Source organism: Dromiciops gliroides, chromosome 6 (genome assembly GCF_019393635.1).
Source record: "Dromiciops gliroides isolate mDroGli1 chromosome 6, mDroGli1.pri, whole genome shotgun sequence".
NCBI lineage: Eukaryota > Metazoa > Chordata > Mammalia > Microbiotheria > Microbiotheriidae > Dromiciops > Dromiciops gliroides.
In genome coordinates this window covers 26,587,161-26,604,692 of record NC_057866.1, presented here as the reverse complement: position 1 = coordinate 26,604,692, position 17,532 = coordinate 26,587,161, and the positions used below count along the sequence as shown (strand labels likewise).

The window sequence follows — 17,532 nt, the reverse complement described above, 5'->3', positions numbered from 1 at the left end:
AAATGAGAGTGATGCAAGAAGGTCATGAAAAAAAAGTCAACAGCTTGAAAAGCTAAATTGGCCAAATGGAAAAGGAAGTACAAAAGCTCTCCGAAGAAAATCATTGCTTAAGAATTAGGATAGAGCAAATAGAAGCTAATCACTTTATGAAAAATCAAGATACAATAAAGCAAATCCAAATGAATAAAAAATAGAGGGCAATATGAAATATCTCCCTGGAAAAACAGCTGACCTGGAAAATAGACCTAGGAGAGATAGTTTGAAAATCATTGGATTACCTTAAAACCATGATCAAAAAAAGAGCTTAGACATCATCTTCCAAAATTTATCCTTCTCAAATTTTTTATAAATAGGACACAAAATAAACAAAAAACAAATGAAGGGCCTGAATAGAATTTTAGAAAACTTAGATATGATAAACCCTTGGAGATTATTGAATGGAAAAAGAAAGAAGTAGGCCTATTCTTTAGCTGTACATGAAACTGAAGTTCACAAAAGTAGACTATGTGTTTAGTCATAAAAAAACACTTCACAAAGAAATTCAGAACAATTGAAACATTAAATGCATCTTTAGAGACCCCAATGCAATAAGAATTATATTTGATAAAAGGCCTTTTGAACCAAAGATTTAAAATCAATTGGAGACTAAATAAAATAATACTAAAAATGAGTAGGTCAGGGGCAGCTAGGTGGCACAGTGGATAGAGCACCGGCCCTGGAGTCAGGAGTACCTGAGTTCAAATCTGGCCTCAGACACTTAACACTTACTAGCTGTGTGATCCTGGGCAAGTCACTTAACCCCAATTGCCTCACTTAAAAAAAAATGAGTAGGTCAAAGAACAAATCTTAGAAACAACAGTTTCAGGAAAAATAATGTCCATAATTAGAAAATATACCAAAATGTTTCCAATGCCACCAAAGCAATAATTAGGGAAATTTTATATCTCTAAATACTTTCATCCATAAAAAAGAAAAAAGAGTGGACCTTTGAATTGGGCATGCAAGTGAAAAAAACAACTAGAAAACCAATTAATTAAAAACACTCAATTAAATACCAAAATAGAAATCCTGAAAGTCAAAGAAAAGATAAACAAAACTGAAGGAAAAAACCATTAAATTAATTAACAAAACTAGGCTCTGTTTTGTTTAAACCAATAAAAGAGATAGACCGTGAGCTAACATGATTTTTTAAAAGAAAGAAAAAACTGAATAACCAGTATCAAAAAAGAAAAAGGTATATTCACAACCAATTAAGAATCAATTAAAAATATTATGGATTGGGGCAGCTAGGTGGCACAGTGGATAGAGCACCGGCCCTGGATTCAGGAGGACCTGAGTTCAAATCCGACCTCATACAGTTGACACTTACTAGCTGTGTGACCCTGGGCAAGTCACTTAACCCCAATTGCCTCACCAAAAAAAAGAACCCCCCAAAAATATTATGGACTGTTTTACTCAGCTATATGACTATGAAACCGACAATCTAAATGAAATGGATGAAAAGTTATAATAAAATGCTCAGATTCACAAAAAAGGAAATAAAAGACAACCCAATCTTAGAAAAAGATATTTTAAAAGAAGAAAAAGAAAAAGAAAAAAAAGATATTGAAAAAGGCATAAATGAACTCCCATGGCATAGGGAGAGAAACAGGACTAGATGGATTTACAAATGAATTCTATCACTTTAAATATTTAAAGAACAAATAATTCCAATAATGCACAAAATTTTAAAATAGGAGAAGTGATCCCACCAAACTCCTTCTATGTCCTGATAACTAAACTAGGGAAAGTAAAAATAGATAAAGAAAACAATAGACCAATATCCCTAATGATATTACTGGAAAAATTTTAAAACAAAACATCAATAAAACAACTATGCAATATAACACAAACATAATCTACTGCCACTCTGGATTTATACCAGTAAGGCAGGACTGGTTCAACATTAGGAAAAAATACGAATGTAATTGATCATAATAATAAAGAGCACAATAAAAATCATATGGTTACATCAATATATGCAGAAAAACTTTGGATAATTATTCCTGTTAAAAAAAACACACTAGAAAGCATAAGAATAAATGGTGCTTTCCTTAATATGAGAAGTAATATCTCTCTAGAACCAAGAGCCAGAACACTCTGTAATGCCTAATGGCCTTTCCAATAAGATCAGGACTAAAGCAAAGATATCACCATTATCACCATTCCTATTCAACTAGAAATACTCGTTGTAGCAATAAGGTAGGAGAAAGAAGTTGAGGGAATAAGCATGGATGAAGAGGAAACACAATTTTTACTTTTTGTAGATGATATGATGGTTTTCTTAGAAAAACCTAAAGAGTCTAAAAACCGAAACGTAACAATTACCAACTTCAGCGAAGTGGCAGGATATAAAATAAACCCATAGGAACCATCAGCTGTTCTGTATATTACCAACATAATCCAGATAGAAAGAGAAATTCCATTTAAAAGAACTACATAAAATATTTGGAGTCTACCCACCAAGACATATGAAGCAACTACTGTTCAGTCATGTATGACTCTTTGGGTTTTCTTGGCAAAGATACTGGAGTGGTTTGCCATTTCCTTCTCCAGCTCATTTTACAGTTGAGGAAATTGAGACAAGCAGGGTTAAGTAAGTGTCTGAGGCCAGGTTTGAACTCAAAGATCAGTCTTCCTTTTTTTTTCTTTTTTTAGTGAGGCAAATTGGGGTTAAGTGACTTGCCCAGGGTCACACAGCTAGTAAGTGTTAAGTGTCTGAGGCTGGATTTGAACTCGGGTACTCCTGACTCCAGGGCCGGTGCTCTATCCACTGTACCACCTAGCTGCTCCAAGATCAGTCTTCCTAACTCCTGGGGCTGACAATCTATCCCCTGCGCCACCTTGATGCTCGTGTCAAACCTATCCTTGAGTTATCCCCAGAAGGGCCCTCAGCACCCTACAGCTGATTCTATACTTCCCTCAGGCTCTTTCCTTTAGTCTGGCTTCCCTCAAAGCAGAGAATATGGTGGTGCTCTCTCTGGTTGAGTGTTCACCTATAATCTCTCAACTTTTATCTCATCTCTACACCCCTTTGATCCAGCCTATTCAGCCATGAAATAAACAGATTATGAAATTGGGGCAGAGAAGACCTCAGAGAACAGTTAGTCCAAACCCTCCCCCACCCCCGTCACTTACCCTTTTACAGATGAGGGAACTGAGGTCAGGGGCTGTTAAGGCAGAAAGCATCACAAGGGGAATTTGAACCACTCTGCCCAACAGCTACTGCTCTTTCCACTGTACCAACAGACGCCTAATTTATCACCTGTCAGAAGCTTGCTAAGCCTTGCCTAGAAGCCCTCAAGGTTAGCACAGGGATTGGCCTGGGTACCTTCCCTCCCAGATGGGAAGTCATCCCTTTTAGGCTCCAAGCACCCCCTGCCCCAATGCAGGAATGCTGGCACCTGAGCAGAAGAGCCAGGACTGAGGGGGTCATAGGACCATAGATTTAAACCTGGAAGGGACTTAAGAAGTCAGAATCCACCCCCTCCACTTTACTGATGAAGAAACTATGACCAATTGAGGTTAAGGGATTTGTCCAAGGTCAAAAATTAGTGTCTGAGGCAGGATTCGAATTCAAGTCTCAGGTCCCCAGTTTTGGATCCTAGCTGGCTGAGCAGTTCCTCTTCTCTAGGCCTCAGCAACCTTATCTGTAAAATGGGGGTGGCCGTGAAGTGGACTAATGGCCTCTAAGATCCCTTCCTGTTCGGAATCTGTGATACTATGTATGGCTTTGCCTGGGTCCCTTTAACTCTCTGGACTTTAATTTCCTCTTCTGTAAAATTAGGGGGCTTGCTATCTGATCTCTAGGACCCCTTCCTCTCTAAATCTCATTAATTTGTCACCCCCCCCTTTTGATGGCATCTTGGTGATGTGGGGGCCCAGCTTGTTCTTGATGTGTCTTTCACTTTCTAACTCCTCCGGGCTTTTGTCTGTGGAAGCTGGAGTGATAGGGGTCTTAGCTGGTGCAGTGGATAGAGGACCAGGCCTGGAGATGGAAAGACTCATCTTCCTAAGTTCAAATCCAGCCTCAGATACTTACTAGCTGTGTGACCCTGGGCAAGTCACTTTACCCTGTTTGCCTCAGTTTCCTCATCTATAAAATGTTCTGGAGAAGGAAATGGAAAAAACCCCTCCCGTATCTTTGCCAAGAAAACCCCAAATGGGGTCATGAAGAGTCAGACACGACTGAAAAATGGACAACAACAACAACAAACGAGAACAACAAGCTCCATACCCTGAATAAGAACCGTCAGGTCCTCTCCTCCTGCTGGTTCTGCCCAAGTTTCTCCCCTGGCTAATCTACCTCTAAAGGGCTGGTGTAAACAATCCTCAGTCACGTGATTTGACTGGTATGTGGAATATAATCAAAGATTTTGAGCATCAAGAGACCCAGGAGATCATCTAATCCAACCCAGTCTTTTTACAAGGGTGAGCGGCAGGAACTGTCCAGCAGTCTGGAAATGGACATCAGGTGTTTTCTTTGAGGGCAGGTCCTGGTTCTTCATTAATGCGTGAATGTCAACCTGGAGAGAGCTTCTGGTAGAATCCCTTCTTTTGATCTTTCTTTGATTCTGTGTCGTGCCTCATTTCCATAAGTGCCTTGGATGAAGCTATAGAAACCAGAGGCTTATTGAATTTACAGGTGACAGAAGTTGACACAATGAATTGGAGCCAGGAGCCAAAATGATTTCAATGAGCTAGAGCAATGAATCCAGTGAATGAGAATTCAGTGGGGATGAATGAGAATTTTCCTACTTGGATTTTTTTAAAAAATCAGCTTCCTAAGTCTAGGGAGCAGGGGGTGGGTGGGGCAGGAGGAGAAGGCATAGCTAAACTATAGTTCCCATCAAAGAAATCTTCAGGTTCTGATAGACTGCAGGCTTGACATGAATCAATGGTGTGAGATGACAGCCCCAAAATATCTGTTGTAAGAAGCATTAGATCCAGAGAAGGGAAAGGCTCATTCCTTTGTACTCTGCCCTAGTCACACCTAGTTAGGCATCCATTTCTGGGTGCCATATTTAGGAAGAACAGAGACAATCTGGAAGACATCCAGGAGATGACAAGAAGACCAGAGAGGATGCCGTATGGAGATGGGTTAAAGAAAGCAGGGATATTTTTAACCTGGAGAAGACATAGCAAGGACCTATCTTCAAATATTCACAAGGCTGTCACATGGAAGAGGGAACAAATTTAATATGCTTAGCCCTTTGAAGGTAGAACCAGAAGTAGGGAGTGTACAGAGGAATTGGTTGGAGCTTGAGGTATGGAAAACCTTCTTCATGAATGATTCTTGTTGACTGGCTGACTAATGATTTAAATGGTACAAGGGCAGAATAATCTGCCTTCAGAAAGAGCAGGGTCAGTGGATAAAGCACCAGCCCTGGATTCAGGAGGACCTGAGTTCAAAACCAGCCTCAGACACCTGACACTTACTAGCTGTATGACCTGGGCAAGGCACTTAACCCTCATTATCCCGAAAAGAAAAAAAGCAGGTTCCCCATTACTACAGTTGTTCAAGCAAATGATGAATGACTCCTTTGGGGTGATTTTTGTCAAAGGGATTCTGGATTAGGTCTTGACTAGATGACCTCTGAGATCCCATTCTACTGTGATTTTGTTACTCCAGTCTAATCCAGTGTACAGGACTGGGAGTCAGGAGTCCTGGATTCATATTCCATCTCTGCAGTTAATTAGATATGTGACCTTGGACAAGTCACATTAACCTCAATGGACCTAGATGAGGCATCTAGCAAATGCAGGGGTTGGATTAAATAAATGACTCTGAAGGTCTCTTCTTGCTCCAAAGTCCTATATTCTAAAGTCTCTCCCAGCTCTGATGTCAGTTCTATGTTTCATGTCCCAAGTTATCTTCCATGGAATTGGAGAGAGTGCATCTCGACCACGAATTCATACCATTCCCAAAAGCACCAGATTTCAGATTCTGACTGATGTGTCAGCCTCATTCTGGATTATTAGGAGGGGTCTTCAGGACCCTGGGATGGGAGAGGGGGAAGCATCACATCAGATTTGTGGTGCTTCTTCTTTTTTTTTTACAGGGCAATGGGGGTTAAATGACTTGCCCAAGGTCACACAGCTAGTAAGTGTGAAGTGTCTGAGGCCGGATTTTGAACTCAGGTCCTCCTGAAAACAGGGCAGGTGCTTTATCCACTGTACCACCTAGCTTCCCCCATGTACTTATTTTTGTAAATATTTCTCATTTATTTCATTTTATACATGTTGTTTTCCCTCCCAGTAAAGCATATCCACATGACCTAGCATAGTGCCCTGAAAGTGACTAAGAAATATTTGTTGAACCAAAAAGAAAGACTTCCACTCTGTCCTTTACCGGTATCTGGGACAAGGCCCCCATGAACCTATTTCACCACTGAAGGGATGCTGAAGGAGCCTGCAGGCATGATCAGGGAAGGGAAGAATAAGAGACTGCATCGCCTTCTTCCAAGGCCTGAGATTGGGGTGGGGGGGGGAGGTGAAGGGCTCAGTCTTTCCTCTGGCCCACAGGCCTGCTGGCTAATCATCCAGGCCCCTCCTCTGGGATAAGGTGGGGGAGGGAACATCTGAGCCCATGCCCCAGCTCTCCAACTACCTCTTTGTAAAGGGGAGCGCCTGTCCCCTACCACCTGTTGTTAATCTAGCTCTGGGTAATCCATTCTGTACTGTGTCAGCAGTTCAAAAGGGCACTGTTAGTATTTTTTGCCGACTTCAATTAACGTGAGATTTCCGAGGCCCCCCTGTGATCACATTTCACATGTCACAAGTTGGGAACAAAACCGACAGATTCCAGTTGGGAGGAGAGAGGAGAAGTTTATTGCAAACAACAACAACCAAGCAAATCATTTGGGCTGGTGTCCAGTGATGGGAGACTCTGGGAAAGCCCAGCTGCTTGAAACTCTCCATTTTGTCCCAGAACACACCCTGAAGCCCCTTCCCCAAGAGGTCCCCCCTCCCCAAATTATGTAAGTGCAATAACTTACTTTCAATGAAATAAACCAAAGGCAAGAACATTTTTTTCTTAATAGTTTGCGGCAATGAACTTGTAGTATATGGTGGTATAAGGCAATAAAACTTTATGGAGTCAACCTTGGGTGTTTGGGGTGTTTTTTTTAACATTTTTCTTGTTTTTCTTCTTCCATGTATTTTACAGACCTTTTAATATTATATAATATATATTTAATATTCCACCCCAGGCCATTAAGCTAAAGAAAAGTTTGCGTTTATACAAGGTTAAAATATCTTACAATGAGAACAATAGTACTGGTTGAGGTTTGTGTTCCTTCTCTCTCCAGCTCTTTCAACCACTGCACACCCAAACAGATATATTATCAAACATTGAAAACTGTCCTTCAAAATCAGTAGTATAAAGTCCTAGTTCTACGTATGTACGTGAAGGGGACCGGGGAGGGATCCAATAGGACTGGGGGAAGGATGGAGGAGGGTGGGGAATGGTTTGGCCAACAGAGCCCTCTATATCAAGAGTCGTGGATGTTGATGGGAATTGCAGGGAGGAGGGAGGAGGTCCTTGAAGAGGTTTTGCCCCTTCTTTTGCTTGTCTGTGACAAATTTCAGGAAGAAAATTGGACCTAGAGCCAGATCGCAAGACTGGGATTTGAAGCCCAGCTTTTGCTACCAAAGACTTTGGTTTAGTTGCTTCTGTTTTTTCCCCTCATCTTTAAAATGAAGGAGTTGGGACAGATAACCTCTGAGGTCATTTTTGGCTCCAAATCTTGTGATCAAAGGGCAATGAAAAGATGTTTGGTGGGTAGGCTGCAACACATTACCAACAATGACTTGCAAGTGGGAAGTGATGGAAAAGACAGCATCAGAGGCAGGGATGATGCAAAAAAAAAAAAAAAGGAGGTTGGTTGGGTCATGTGTGAGTGAAGGACAGATGGGCTGAGTGCTAAATTGGTATTTGTGAAATATCAAAAGAACAAAAGGAAGGTTTCCAGGGAGTTACGTAGACCCTCTGTGGAAGGTTTGATGAGGAAAGAGATGGACAAGAATTACACAAGATGAGACAACATGGAGGGGTTGGACCCTACCTCGTGGAGGGAGTGTACCCATTGATCAGCTCCTGTATTTTTTAAATATCCAAGCTGATTGGAGGTTCTTCAGAGTCCCACTTTCCTAACCAAGCTGGGATGGCTGGGTAGCTCTGACTGTGTGGTGTGAAGGCAAGCAAACAGTGAAGAGAGTTGTCTCTTGGGGAGTTTTTCAAGCCCCTTTCTCCACTCTCTGTGGCCACGTCTTTGTGGGAGTGGTGTAGATTGGCAGAGTCAGTAGACAGAGTCACTGTCCTGCCATGGTGGATAGAGAGGTAGGAAATGTATAAACTAAGCGTGGAGATTCTGGATGGGGTCATGCCTCACCAGTCATTTCTCCCTGGCCTTCTGACACCTCTACTCCCTATACCTAGGATCCCACGGGCCATGGAAACTTGGGAATATATTTCCCAGCCCTCAGAGGCAAGTCAAAATGAAAGCAGTTGTCCCTGGGACGTCATTGCAACTCAGGCTTTGCCATTTTTCCCACCCATCTGCCTTCCTGACCCTTTCCTTCTGGATGTTCCAGTTCTCACCCTTAGCTGGGTCAGAAGAAGATGACAGCGACTCTTTAGTCTTAAGCCTTCAGCTGCAGTGCTCTGCTCAGCTCGGCCAGAAAGAACACAAGAATGCAAGAATCTCACATTTAGAAAGGATGAACTCAGGTCTGAATAAGAACCTTATCTAACAACATCCCATCCCACCTTGATGGATGGGGAACTTACCCCCATTCTGTGTGGAAACAGCCTTCATTGTTTTTAAATTTGGACTTGGAGATGGGGTTAGTTCTAGGGGAACCCCACCATGCAGAGATGAGACTTGAAGACTCTCACTGGTTCTTCCTGTGTGAGGCATTTTGGTGGAGTTGTGGAGGCTTCCTTCCTTATTCCTCAGTTTCTCTCAGCTAGTGTCTCTGGCATCTCGAGGGGATCTAGCCCTAGGTTCCTCTGTTGACTGAGGATCAGAAGTAACTTCATTAGCCCCATTCTGGGCTAAGCTAAAGCCAACGGGTTGCTTCTGGTCAACTGGGTGTAAGTATTGCCAAACAAATTGTCCTAATCATCATCCCTTGATCAGAGTTATTTCTAATCCTCACTGAGACAGAAGAAAGGAGCCCCAAGATGTGGGATGACTCCTCTGGCTTCCTGTTTTCCTCAGTCCTGGAGTTAAAGGGCCAGAGCCCAACCACTCCAGTGAAGTGGGACTAATGGAGCAAACCTACTTTCTCAGGGAGAAGTCTCTGAATGGAGGGAACAGAGAAGATAGGAGCTGGATGAGAAAGCTTTAGGGAGAGATTTCTGTAGTCTCAGTGGCCAGCTGTAGGATGCAGTCATGGCATCTGCTCCTCTGAATGGACTCTTCCTTACTCATTAAGTAAATAAAAGGCTCCCCAGACTCAGAAGTGCGACAGAAGGAGTTGGTGAGACTTGTAGCTCCGGGGAATCTCTGAGAGAACCAGAAGGCACCTATTTGGGCTGACAGTGGCATTCTAGGCTCCTGGCAAGGGATAGTGGAAATGACTTATAGGGGTCTCTCCCAGCCTGATGAGTCAATCTGCTTGGGTTTCTGGATGCTGGAATTTCCCTGATCAGTTCTTTTGGGGATTATTTCTGATGTCATCCCTTTGGGACATCCTCCCCTTAATTTGGAATCAGAGGACTTTGGGTCAGACCTCAGCTCTGCTATTTATTTGCTGAGTGACCTTGGGCAAGTCATTTCCCCCAAAATCCAGAATCCCATTTCCTCATCTATAAAATGAGGCAATTGGACTGGATGATTCCTTAGCTCCCTTCAGCTCTAAATCCTGTGATCTTGCTGAGATAACAGAAGCCTATTAAAGGTCCCTCTGTTCCCTTCTGGGTGATCCAAAAGTAGTATGGGAGGAAGGAGGAGCAGAAAGGGTGTTGGTTCCTCCCTTTCTGTGACTAGAGCCTAGAAATGGCTTCATTCCCAGCTCCTTCAATGGGCCATTGCTCAAAGATGAGGTCCAAGAACACTTAATCCCAGAGGGTCAAAGAGACACTTTTCACCTCAGCAAAGATCAGCTCTGAGGCTGCAGCCCACTGAAGGGCCAGTTCCTGTTCTTTCTTCCCTTCTCCAACCGTCCTCCGACTTGTCTCTGGATGAGATCACTAAGTAACAACTGGTGAGACTAGAGATCCCATCTTAGTTTGGCCTTTTGGGAATAATCTTGGGTGAATCTCTTCAACTCACTGTGCCTCAGATTCCCCATTCATCCATGGAGACCCTCAGGCACACATTCTCCGGGGGTGGTAGATCAGGAGGAATCTGTCTCCTCTCACCTGGGTCCTGATGAGTTGTGCATAGGTAGCATAAGTGCAAGATTTGGAATCAGAATTCTAGTCTCACTTCTGACCTTAGCCAAGTCTCAACTTCCTTAAGCCTCAGTTTCGTCATCTGTAAAATGGGGTGGAGAGTTGGACCTAGAGGTACCTTCTAACTCTAGATCTAGGATCGTATGTGCGGGCATCTGAACCTACAAGCAGCTGACCCACCACTCCTGGGTTGGGGGGCAGGGAGCGGGGAGAGAAAGGGGACTGTCTAGTGAGTACTATTTGTGGGACTTTTCAATGAATATGATCCTTGGGTAAGATCAGAGTCAGAATTGCCTTCCTCTATGATGATTACCCCTTCACTTCAGAGCCATTCCTGATCCTCACCTGAGAAGAAGACCTGGGAGACTAGGCAAAGAGGGAGGTAACATTCCAGTGTCTACAACTGAGGCAGGAAACAATATTTCAAAAGGGTGATGGGGACTCAGCTTCCGCAAGAGAGCCTCTGTCTCAAACGACTCCTCTCTACATATGCTATATTACAGCCAAACTGGAATATTTTCTGTTACCCCTCTCCTGTCTCCAGACCTTCACCTCCATCTACTGGGGTCTCTCTCTTCCTTCAAAGTCCAACATAGATGCTAAATCCTCCAGAAAGCCTTTTTCTGCCTTTCTCCCTACCCCCAACTCACGAAGGCAATGCCTCCTTTCTCAAATACCTCGTATCACTTTGCTTGAATTTCTCCTTTGCACTGATCTCGCCCTCCTTTCTATCATAATAATAGTACATTTGCTCTCTCCTCGCACCACCCCAGTATTCATGAGCTCCTTGAGGAGAGCAAATTCTCTGTGGTACCTCTTCCCCCATCAAGCCTCACCCTTGTAGAGAGTATTGATTTTGGGGGGTGGCTAGGTGGCCCAGTGGATAAAGCACCAGCCCTGGATTCAGGAGTACCTGAGTTCAAATCCGGTCTCAGACACATGACACTTACTAGCTGTGTGACCCTGGGCAAGTCACTTAACCCCCATTGCCCCGCAAAAAAAAAAATGGGGACCTGAGAGAGTATTGATTTTGGAGGCAGAAGGTGTGTGTTCAGATCCAACTTCTGAGAATTGCTACCGGTGTGGGCAAGTAACTTTATCTCCCTGGGTCTCCGTTTCTTTACCTATAAAAACGAGTAGGTTTGAATGAGTGGCCTCCGAGGTCCCTTCCTGTAGGCGTCTTATATTGGATAGCAAAGACTTGAATTGGCTTGAATTGAATGCAGAGCAGCCGATGTGGGCTCCACTCCAGACTTGCCACTGTGGGGTTAAGGGTTCTAGCCTCAAGTTAGGGGAACCAGGATGGGGGAGGAGACTCTCGTAAGTATAGTGATAGCTGCTGATCTCGGTGGGGATTGGACCTGGACAAGTAGGCTGACAGGTTTTGATGATGATTGTCTATATCTGGTCTAGCTATATCCAACTGCTTGGCAGAAAAGGAGCCATTCACAGAAACAAGCGGTCACTTTATCTAGCCCCCTCAAGGGTCCCCGGTATCAGCATCCAACCACTGGCCAAATGGTACTGCACAGAGGGTAGGGTAAGGAGTCAGGAGCCATCCCCTTAGCCTGAAACACTTGATTCCATTTATGGAAGCTCCAAGGAAAGGCTAAAAGGTTAGGGGGTTCTTTCTACCCAAGAAGAGAAGGAGGAAGAATTCATTGAAAGGTCTTCAAGTATGTGAAGGGCTGTTATGAAGATAATAACTATTTTATCTGGGGTCAGGAGAGTATGAATTTCAACTTTTATGAGTAGCACTGGGGCTAGATGAAAGAACGCTGTGGCAGAATAAGTTAGGAGCTGCTGGAAGAATGCCAACAGGGGGAAAAGAAAAGAATGGAATTGATCTGAGATGGTTGGTGGGCAGCACAGCCTGGAGGCACAGGAGGGACCAAATGGCCTTTGGAGATGCCATTCCAAAGTCCCCATCAGTAGGAAGAGAATACAAAGCTTTCCTTCTGGTTCTCTACTGAAAAGGCCTAGTCTATCTCCCCCGGCGACCTAGAGCTAGTGTCTCTAGAGCATCTCTAGGGGATCTAGCCCTAGCTGCCTCAGTTGGCTGAGGATCAGAAGTAACTTCATTCCCTCCTGTCTCCCAGACTTGGGGGTTGGGGCAGGCTGAGAAATGAGGATGAAGAGGATCCAGCTTCTCTCTATCTGTCCCTTGCTCTTCTCCAGGACTCGCCTCCCCCATCCCAGTGTCTTTGTACTCTTGGTACCAGCCCATTACTACTCTGGGGACTTCCTCTACACACAACAGCTTGCTCTTCCTTACTAATGTCCTTTTCTTTTAGATTCAGTGACATGGAAAGTGCAGCCCTCTTTCCTCTTTGCCCATCCCCTGAGTCTGGACTTTCTCTTCCCCAACTTTATCCCCCTTTGATTCTTAGCACTCAGTCTTTTAGACAGGAGGACAAAGGGAGACTGTCTCCCTGGGTGTCTGTCCATCCTTCTGTCCCAGCCTCTCACCTCAACCTCCTGTCCTCCCTGACCCAATCTGCATCCCATCAGTTCTAAGCCTGGCTCTTCTTGTGACTCCCCACTCCCGCCCCCACAAAGGCAACCAACCCCTCCTTCCCAGTGAGTGTCCAGTTTAAGGGAGTCTCAGTCAATTACCCAGTCTGGGCTTTGGCAAATGTGAAAGCAGCAGAGAAAGGCAGGTAACCCTGGGTTTCAGAGGCAGGCACTTGTGTTTTTTCAGGGAGAGGAGGGGAGATGGAGGAGTGGGTGGGAAATGTCTCATTGCTGCATAGTAACCATCCATCAGGAGATTCTAGAAAAGGCACTTATGCTACGGGACAGGATGGGTCACAGCTAGGGATGGTCTCCACTCCTGGGTCAGGCCCTGTCTGGACGGGAATTTGCTTGTAGGGGATTGGAGCTCAGACTGTGGAGAGGCGGCCTCTGTTTCCAATGAACGGAAAGCTTCAGAACTTGACAACAGGACTTTTTCTACTGCCTTTTTACCCAGAGCGGGTGGGACAAGAGCCTCAGAGTGAGGGGAGGCCAGGCCTGTTCCCTTGCCCATCAGGAAGTCCACGAGGACTCAATCAGCCCAGACCTTGGGCAGCTAAAAGTGCTCTCCCAACTTCCTGAAACTACCCTGGCTTCCAGGGCCTTGGGCAATGAGGGGAGTCGAATTGGCAGCTGGCCTGGGGACCAGGGGCTTGGCCAATGCCCCGAGGCAGGGGAAGGGGGTAGGGGGAAAGCATGAGGGGCCCTGTCATGTGGCCCAAGAAATGGCCGCACTGTGCTCCTTGGCCTTCATCCGCAGGGCTGCGATGCTGGAGGTCTTCCGGTCAGGTTCACTGTTGAGCTCATAGCCATTGAGGCCAGGGCTGAGGCCAGCGGCCCCAAACAGGCTTCCCATGTGTGTCTGGCCCACGTGACTGCTGGCCCCAGAGACACTCAGGAAGTCAGAGACGCCAGCACTGGCACCAGGGGGATGGGCATGGGGAGACATGCAGGTGGGCACTGGATCACAGGGGACCACGCAGGCTGGGACAGGTGAAGCTGCTCCGTTGTTACCGATCCAAGATGGGTTCTGGATCTAGGAAGACGGAAGAAAGAAATCACAGGCTGGCTCCTAGAAGACCAGGCAGGGGAGCCTTTGTGTGATAGAGAATGGAATAGTGTCATTTGAGGAACACTGGAACATCTTGGCCACTGTATTTGTCATAGTGCCAGAGAGAGAGAGAGAGAGAGAGAGAGAGAGAGAGAAGAAGAAGAAGAAGAAGAAGAAGAAGAAGAAGAAGGAGGAGGAGGAGGAGGAGGAGGAGGAGGAGGAGGAGGAGGAGGAGGAGGAGGAGGAGGAGGAGGAGAAGGAGGAGAAAAGAAGAAGAAGAAGAAGAAGAAGAAGAAGAAGAAGAAGAAGAAGAAGAAGAAGAAGAAGAAAGAGGAGGGGAGAGAGAGGGAGGGAGAAGGAGGGAGAGGAAGAGGGAGGAAGAGAGGGAGGAAGGGAGAGAGACAGACAGAGAGACAGAGAAAGAGAGAGAAACTTTGGATCTCAAAGACTATGGGATAGTGACTCTGGGAAGGCAGGTAAACATCAGCCACAGAACCAGGGTCTAAAAAGCAACTGGTCTGCCTCCCTGGTGTCTCTCAAATACCTGTTGTAGATGTTGTGGAGGGGATTTCTGTAATGGGAAAGAGGCTGGACTAGGTGGCTTCTGAGGTCACTAAGATTTTATTAGCTGATGATCAGCTGAGACCAATGTCTTCTGAAAATAGGAGAAGGGAATGGGATCTAGGAGAGGCATCTAAAGAAAGCCAGGGATCAGCGAGGGGGAAGGGGCCCAGAGCAGGGAGCTTGGAAGCACCAACGTCCAACTTTGCTGACCTCCTGGTTTTGCAGAAAGCAGGCCCGGCATCTGGGTTGGGAGCCTGGGGGCTTTGGAAAATGGAGGCCAGGTTGGAGGGGCAAGGCTTCCAGAAGCCCCCAGGTTTCAGGGCCCCCCTCCCTGGGAACCAAGTTCTCTAGGCCACCTCTTGGGGGTGGGAAGGCCGCTAACCCTTAGCCTGCACAGACACTGGAGCTTGGCTCAGCCCAGGCACTCACTTCAGCCAACAAAGAGCTACAGCTGGGCGGGGGTGCAAAGCGGGGCAGGGCAGAGAGGAGGCCAGAAAGAGGGGCTTCCTCTGTGAGATAGCCAGCAGTCAGGCTGCTCTCCATGTCCCAGAAGGTGACAATGTCAGGTGAAGGGGAAGATGGAGAGATTAATGTTTCCTTCCCAAAGGCCTGGCCAGGTTCTGGCCTTCTAGATCCCCCAAAGCTCTGTAAGCACAGAGAGGAGACTGAGCCATCTGTCACACACACCCCTGGCACAACATCCCTTTTGGGATGAGGATAAACTTCCTAGGAACCTGATTTTCAATCCCAACCACTCCCTCCCCCAATAACCCCCAATATTCCATCCTCCCCCATGCTCTTGGAGCCAGGATCTCAAAGAACTTATCACAATGGAAAGAGCAGGCCTCTGTTCCAAAGAACAGCAAATGAGGGTTCGGGGAGAAACTCTCCCATACTTGATGCTTAATCTTAGAGTGAGAGGGGCTGGGGCTGGGGCTGGGGCTGAGCACTCACCTGGGCATAGTTCTCAGCTCTGGTAAGAAGGGGCAGCTCATAAGCTGTGGAGAAATGGGTGCGAACCTGCTGTATCTGTCCAAACCTCTCCCGCTTTCTCCATTTCGCCCGCCGGTTCTGGAACCAGACCTAAGGATAGAAGGATGTGTGGGGAGTGGGGTAGAGATGGGATCCCTAGGGGTCAGGGTCTGAGGGCCCTATCCTGTGTGTTCCCCTAATCCTTTTGAGAATCTCAGAATATTCCAGTTTAGACTTGATCAGGTTTATAGCTAGATGCCCTGCACTTGGATTTAGGAAGACCTGAATTCAAATTCTGCCACAGATACTTAATAGCTATGTGACTCTGGCCAAATCACTTAACCTCACTCGGATTCAGTTTCCTCATTTGTTAAGTGGGGTTAATAATAGGACCTGCCCCAAAGGGTTGTTGTAGAGATGAAATGAGATGACATAGGTAGAATGCTTCACAAACCTTCAAGTTCTGACATAGAAATGCTACCATGTTGTTGTCAGTGATGGTGACATCATCATCATCTTCTTCTTCCTTGGCCAGGAGTGGCAAACAAAACTAAAACCAATGGACAGAAGTTACAGGGACAAAGATACTCGCTGGATGGCCCAACAGTTTGAGCAGTCCAGCAATGGATGGGTTGCCTTGGGAGGCAGGGAGCACCCTGTCACTGGTGACAAGCAGAGACTTGTTTCCGGATGTTGTAGAGGGAATTCCTAACTCAGGTGGGGGCGCTTCTAAATGAGGCAGCTTGTTGTAGTGAAAAGAATTCTGGATGTCGAATCAGAGGAGTGGCTTTTAAAACGTGTGCTCTGCACCTTATCAGCGAGATTTGGGGCAGGTCATAGCCTCCCTCTGGACTTGGTTTAGGTCCTCAGTGAAAGGAGGGGGTGCACGAGGTGACCTTTGAAGTCCTTTCTAGATCCAAATCCTTTGAGTCCCCAGGGTGTCAGAGATTTCTGACAACTGTGAAACTCTGGGCTGGAGGGAGCTGGAGGGGACGGGGGGGGGGGGTGTGGAGGAAAGAAAGTGAGGAAGAGACAGCTTCAAGTCCAAGGATAACTTTTTGCATCTAAATGGAGCTGATTAGAAAGATGACCTCAGATTCCTTTGGATTGAGGAGACACCACCAGGAAGGATGAAATACAGGAAAAGGGCAAAAGGGTTGGGGGGGGGCATAGTAAAGAAAAGGAGAAGCAGAGCTTGGACACAAAAGACATCATCTGCCTGAGCCTCAGTTTCTTCATCTGTAAAATGAGGACTCTAGGGGGCAGCTAGGTGGCACAGTGGATAAAGCACTGGCCCTGGATTCAGGAGGACCTGAGTTCAAATCCAGCCTCAGACACTTGACACTAGCTGTGTGACCCTGGGCAAGTCACTTAACCCTCATTGCCCCACCAAAAACAAAAAAGGGGATTCTAGCAAAAAGTTAATTGCCTCTATCTCCCAGTTCACTTGATCCTTATATACCAATCCTGTGAAATGAGGCAATGCACCCAAGGTTGCAATGGCTGGCTAGTGAGAGGTAGAGTTGAGACCAGAATTTTAGTCACAGAGTGATGTAACCCAAACCCCACTGTGACACTTCTGACATCCACCTTTTGCTTAAAGACTTCTAGGAAGGAGGAACCTTCTGCCTCCCAGGGCAGCCCACTGCACCTTGAAAATAACCCTTAGTGTTAAGAATAATTTCCCCTTGATATCTAGCCTAAATCTACCTCTTTTAAACTTTTCTCCATTGTTCCTAGCCTTGCCTTTTGGGACTAAGAAGAACGAGTCTAACCCCTTCCTCTAAGACAGTCTTTCAAGTTCCTGAAGACATCCATCATGTCCTCCCGTGGCTCCCTCTCCCATAGGCTTCCCCTAACTCTGCTCACCGAGTTTCACTTGTGCCTCGGTACCATCCTGGCCCATCCCCTGCCTCTTCCGGACAATGAACATCCCAGGCTGGTCTCCCAGCCTGCATCCCACCCCTCAGGGCCCAGAGCACAGAGCCAG

The 17,532-nt window shown here is 45.9% G+C and overlaps 1 protein-coding gene across 1 annotated transcript in view; it reads right to left on the bottom strand.

Annotated features, from left to right (window-relative positions):
* Positions 1-13,627: 13,627 nt before the first annotated feature.
* Positions 13,628-17,532, bottom strand: part of ALX4 (ALX homeobox 4) — a 55,758-nt gene continuing 51,853 nt past the window's right edge. The window contains exons 3-4 of the mRNA XM_043973203.1: positions 15,525-15,653; positions 13,628-13,991 (exon numbers count right to left, since the gene is read on the bottom strand). Coding sequence (XP_043829138.1) covers positions 13,665-13,991; positions 15,525-15,653 — 456 coding nt within the window. The 3' untranslated portion in view covers positions 13,628-13,664. The remainder of the gene's footprint in view (positions 13,992-15,524; positions 15,654-17,532) is intronic.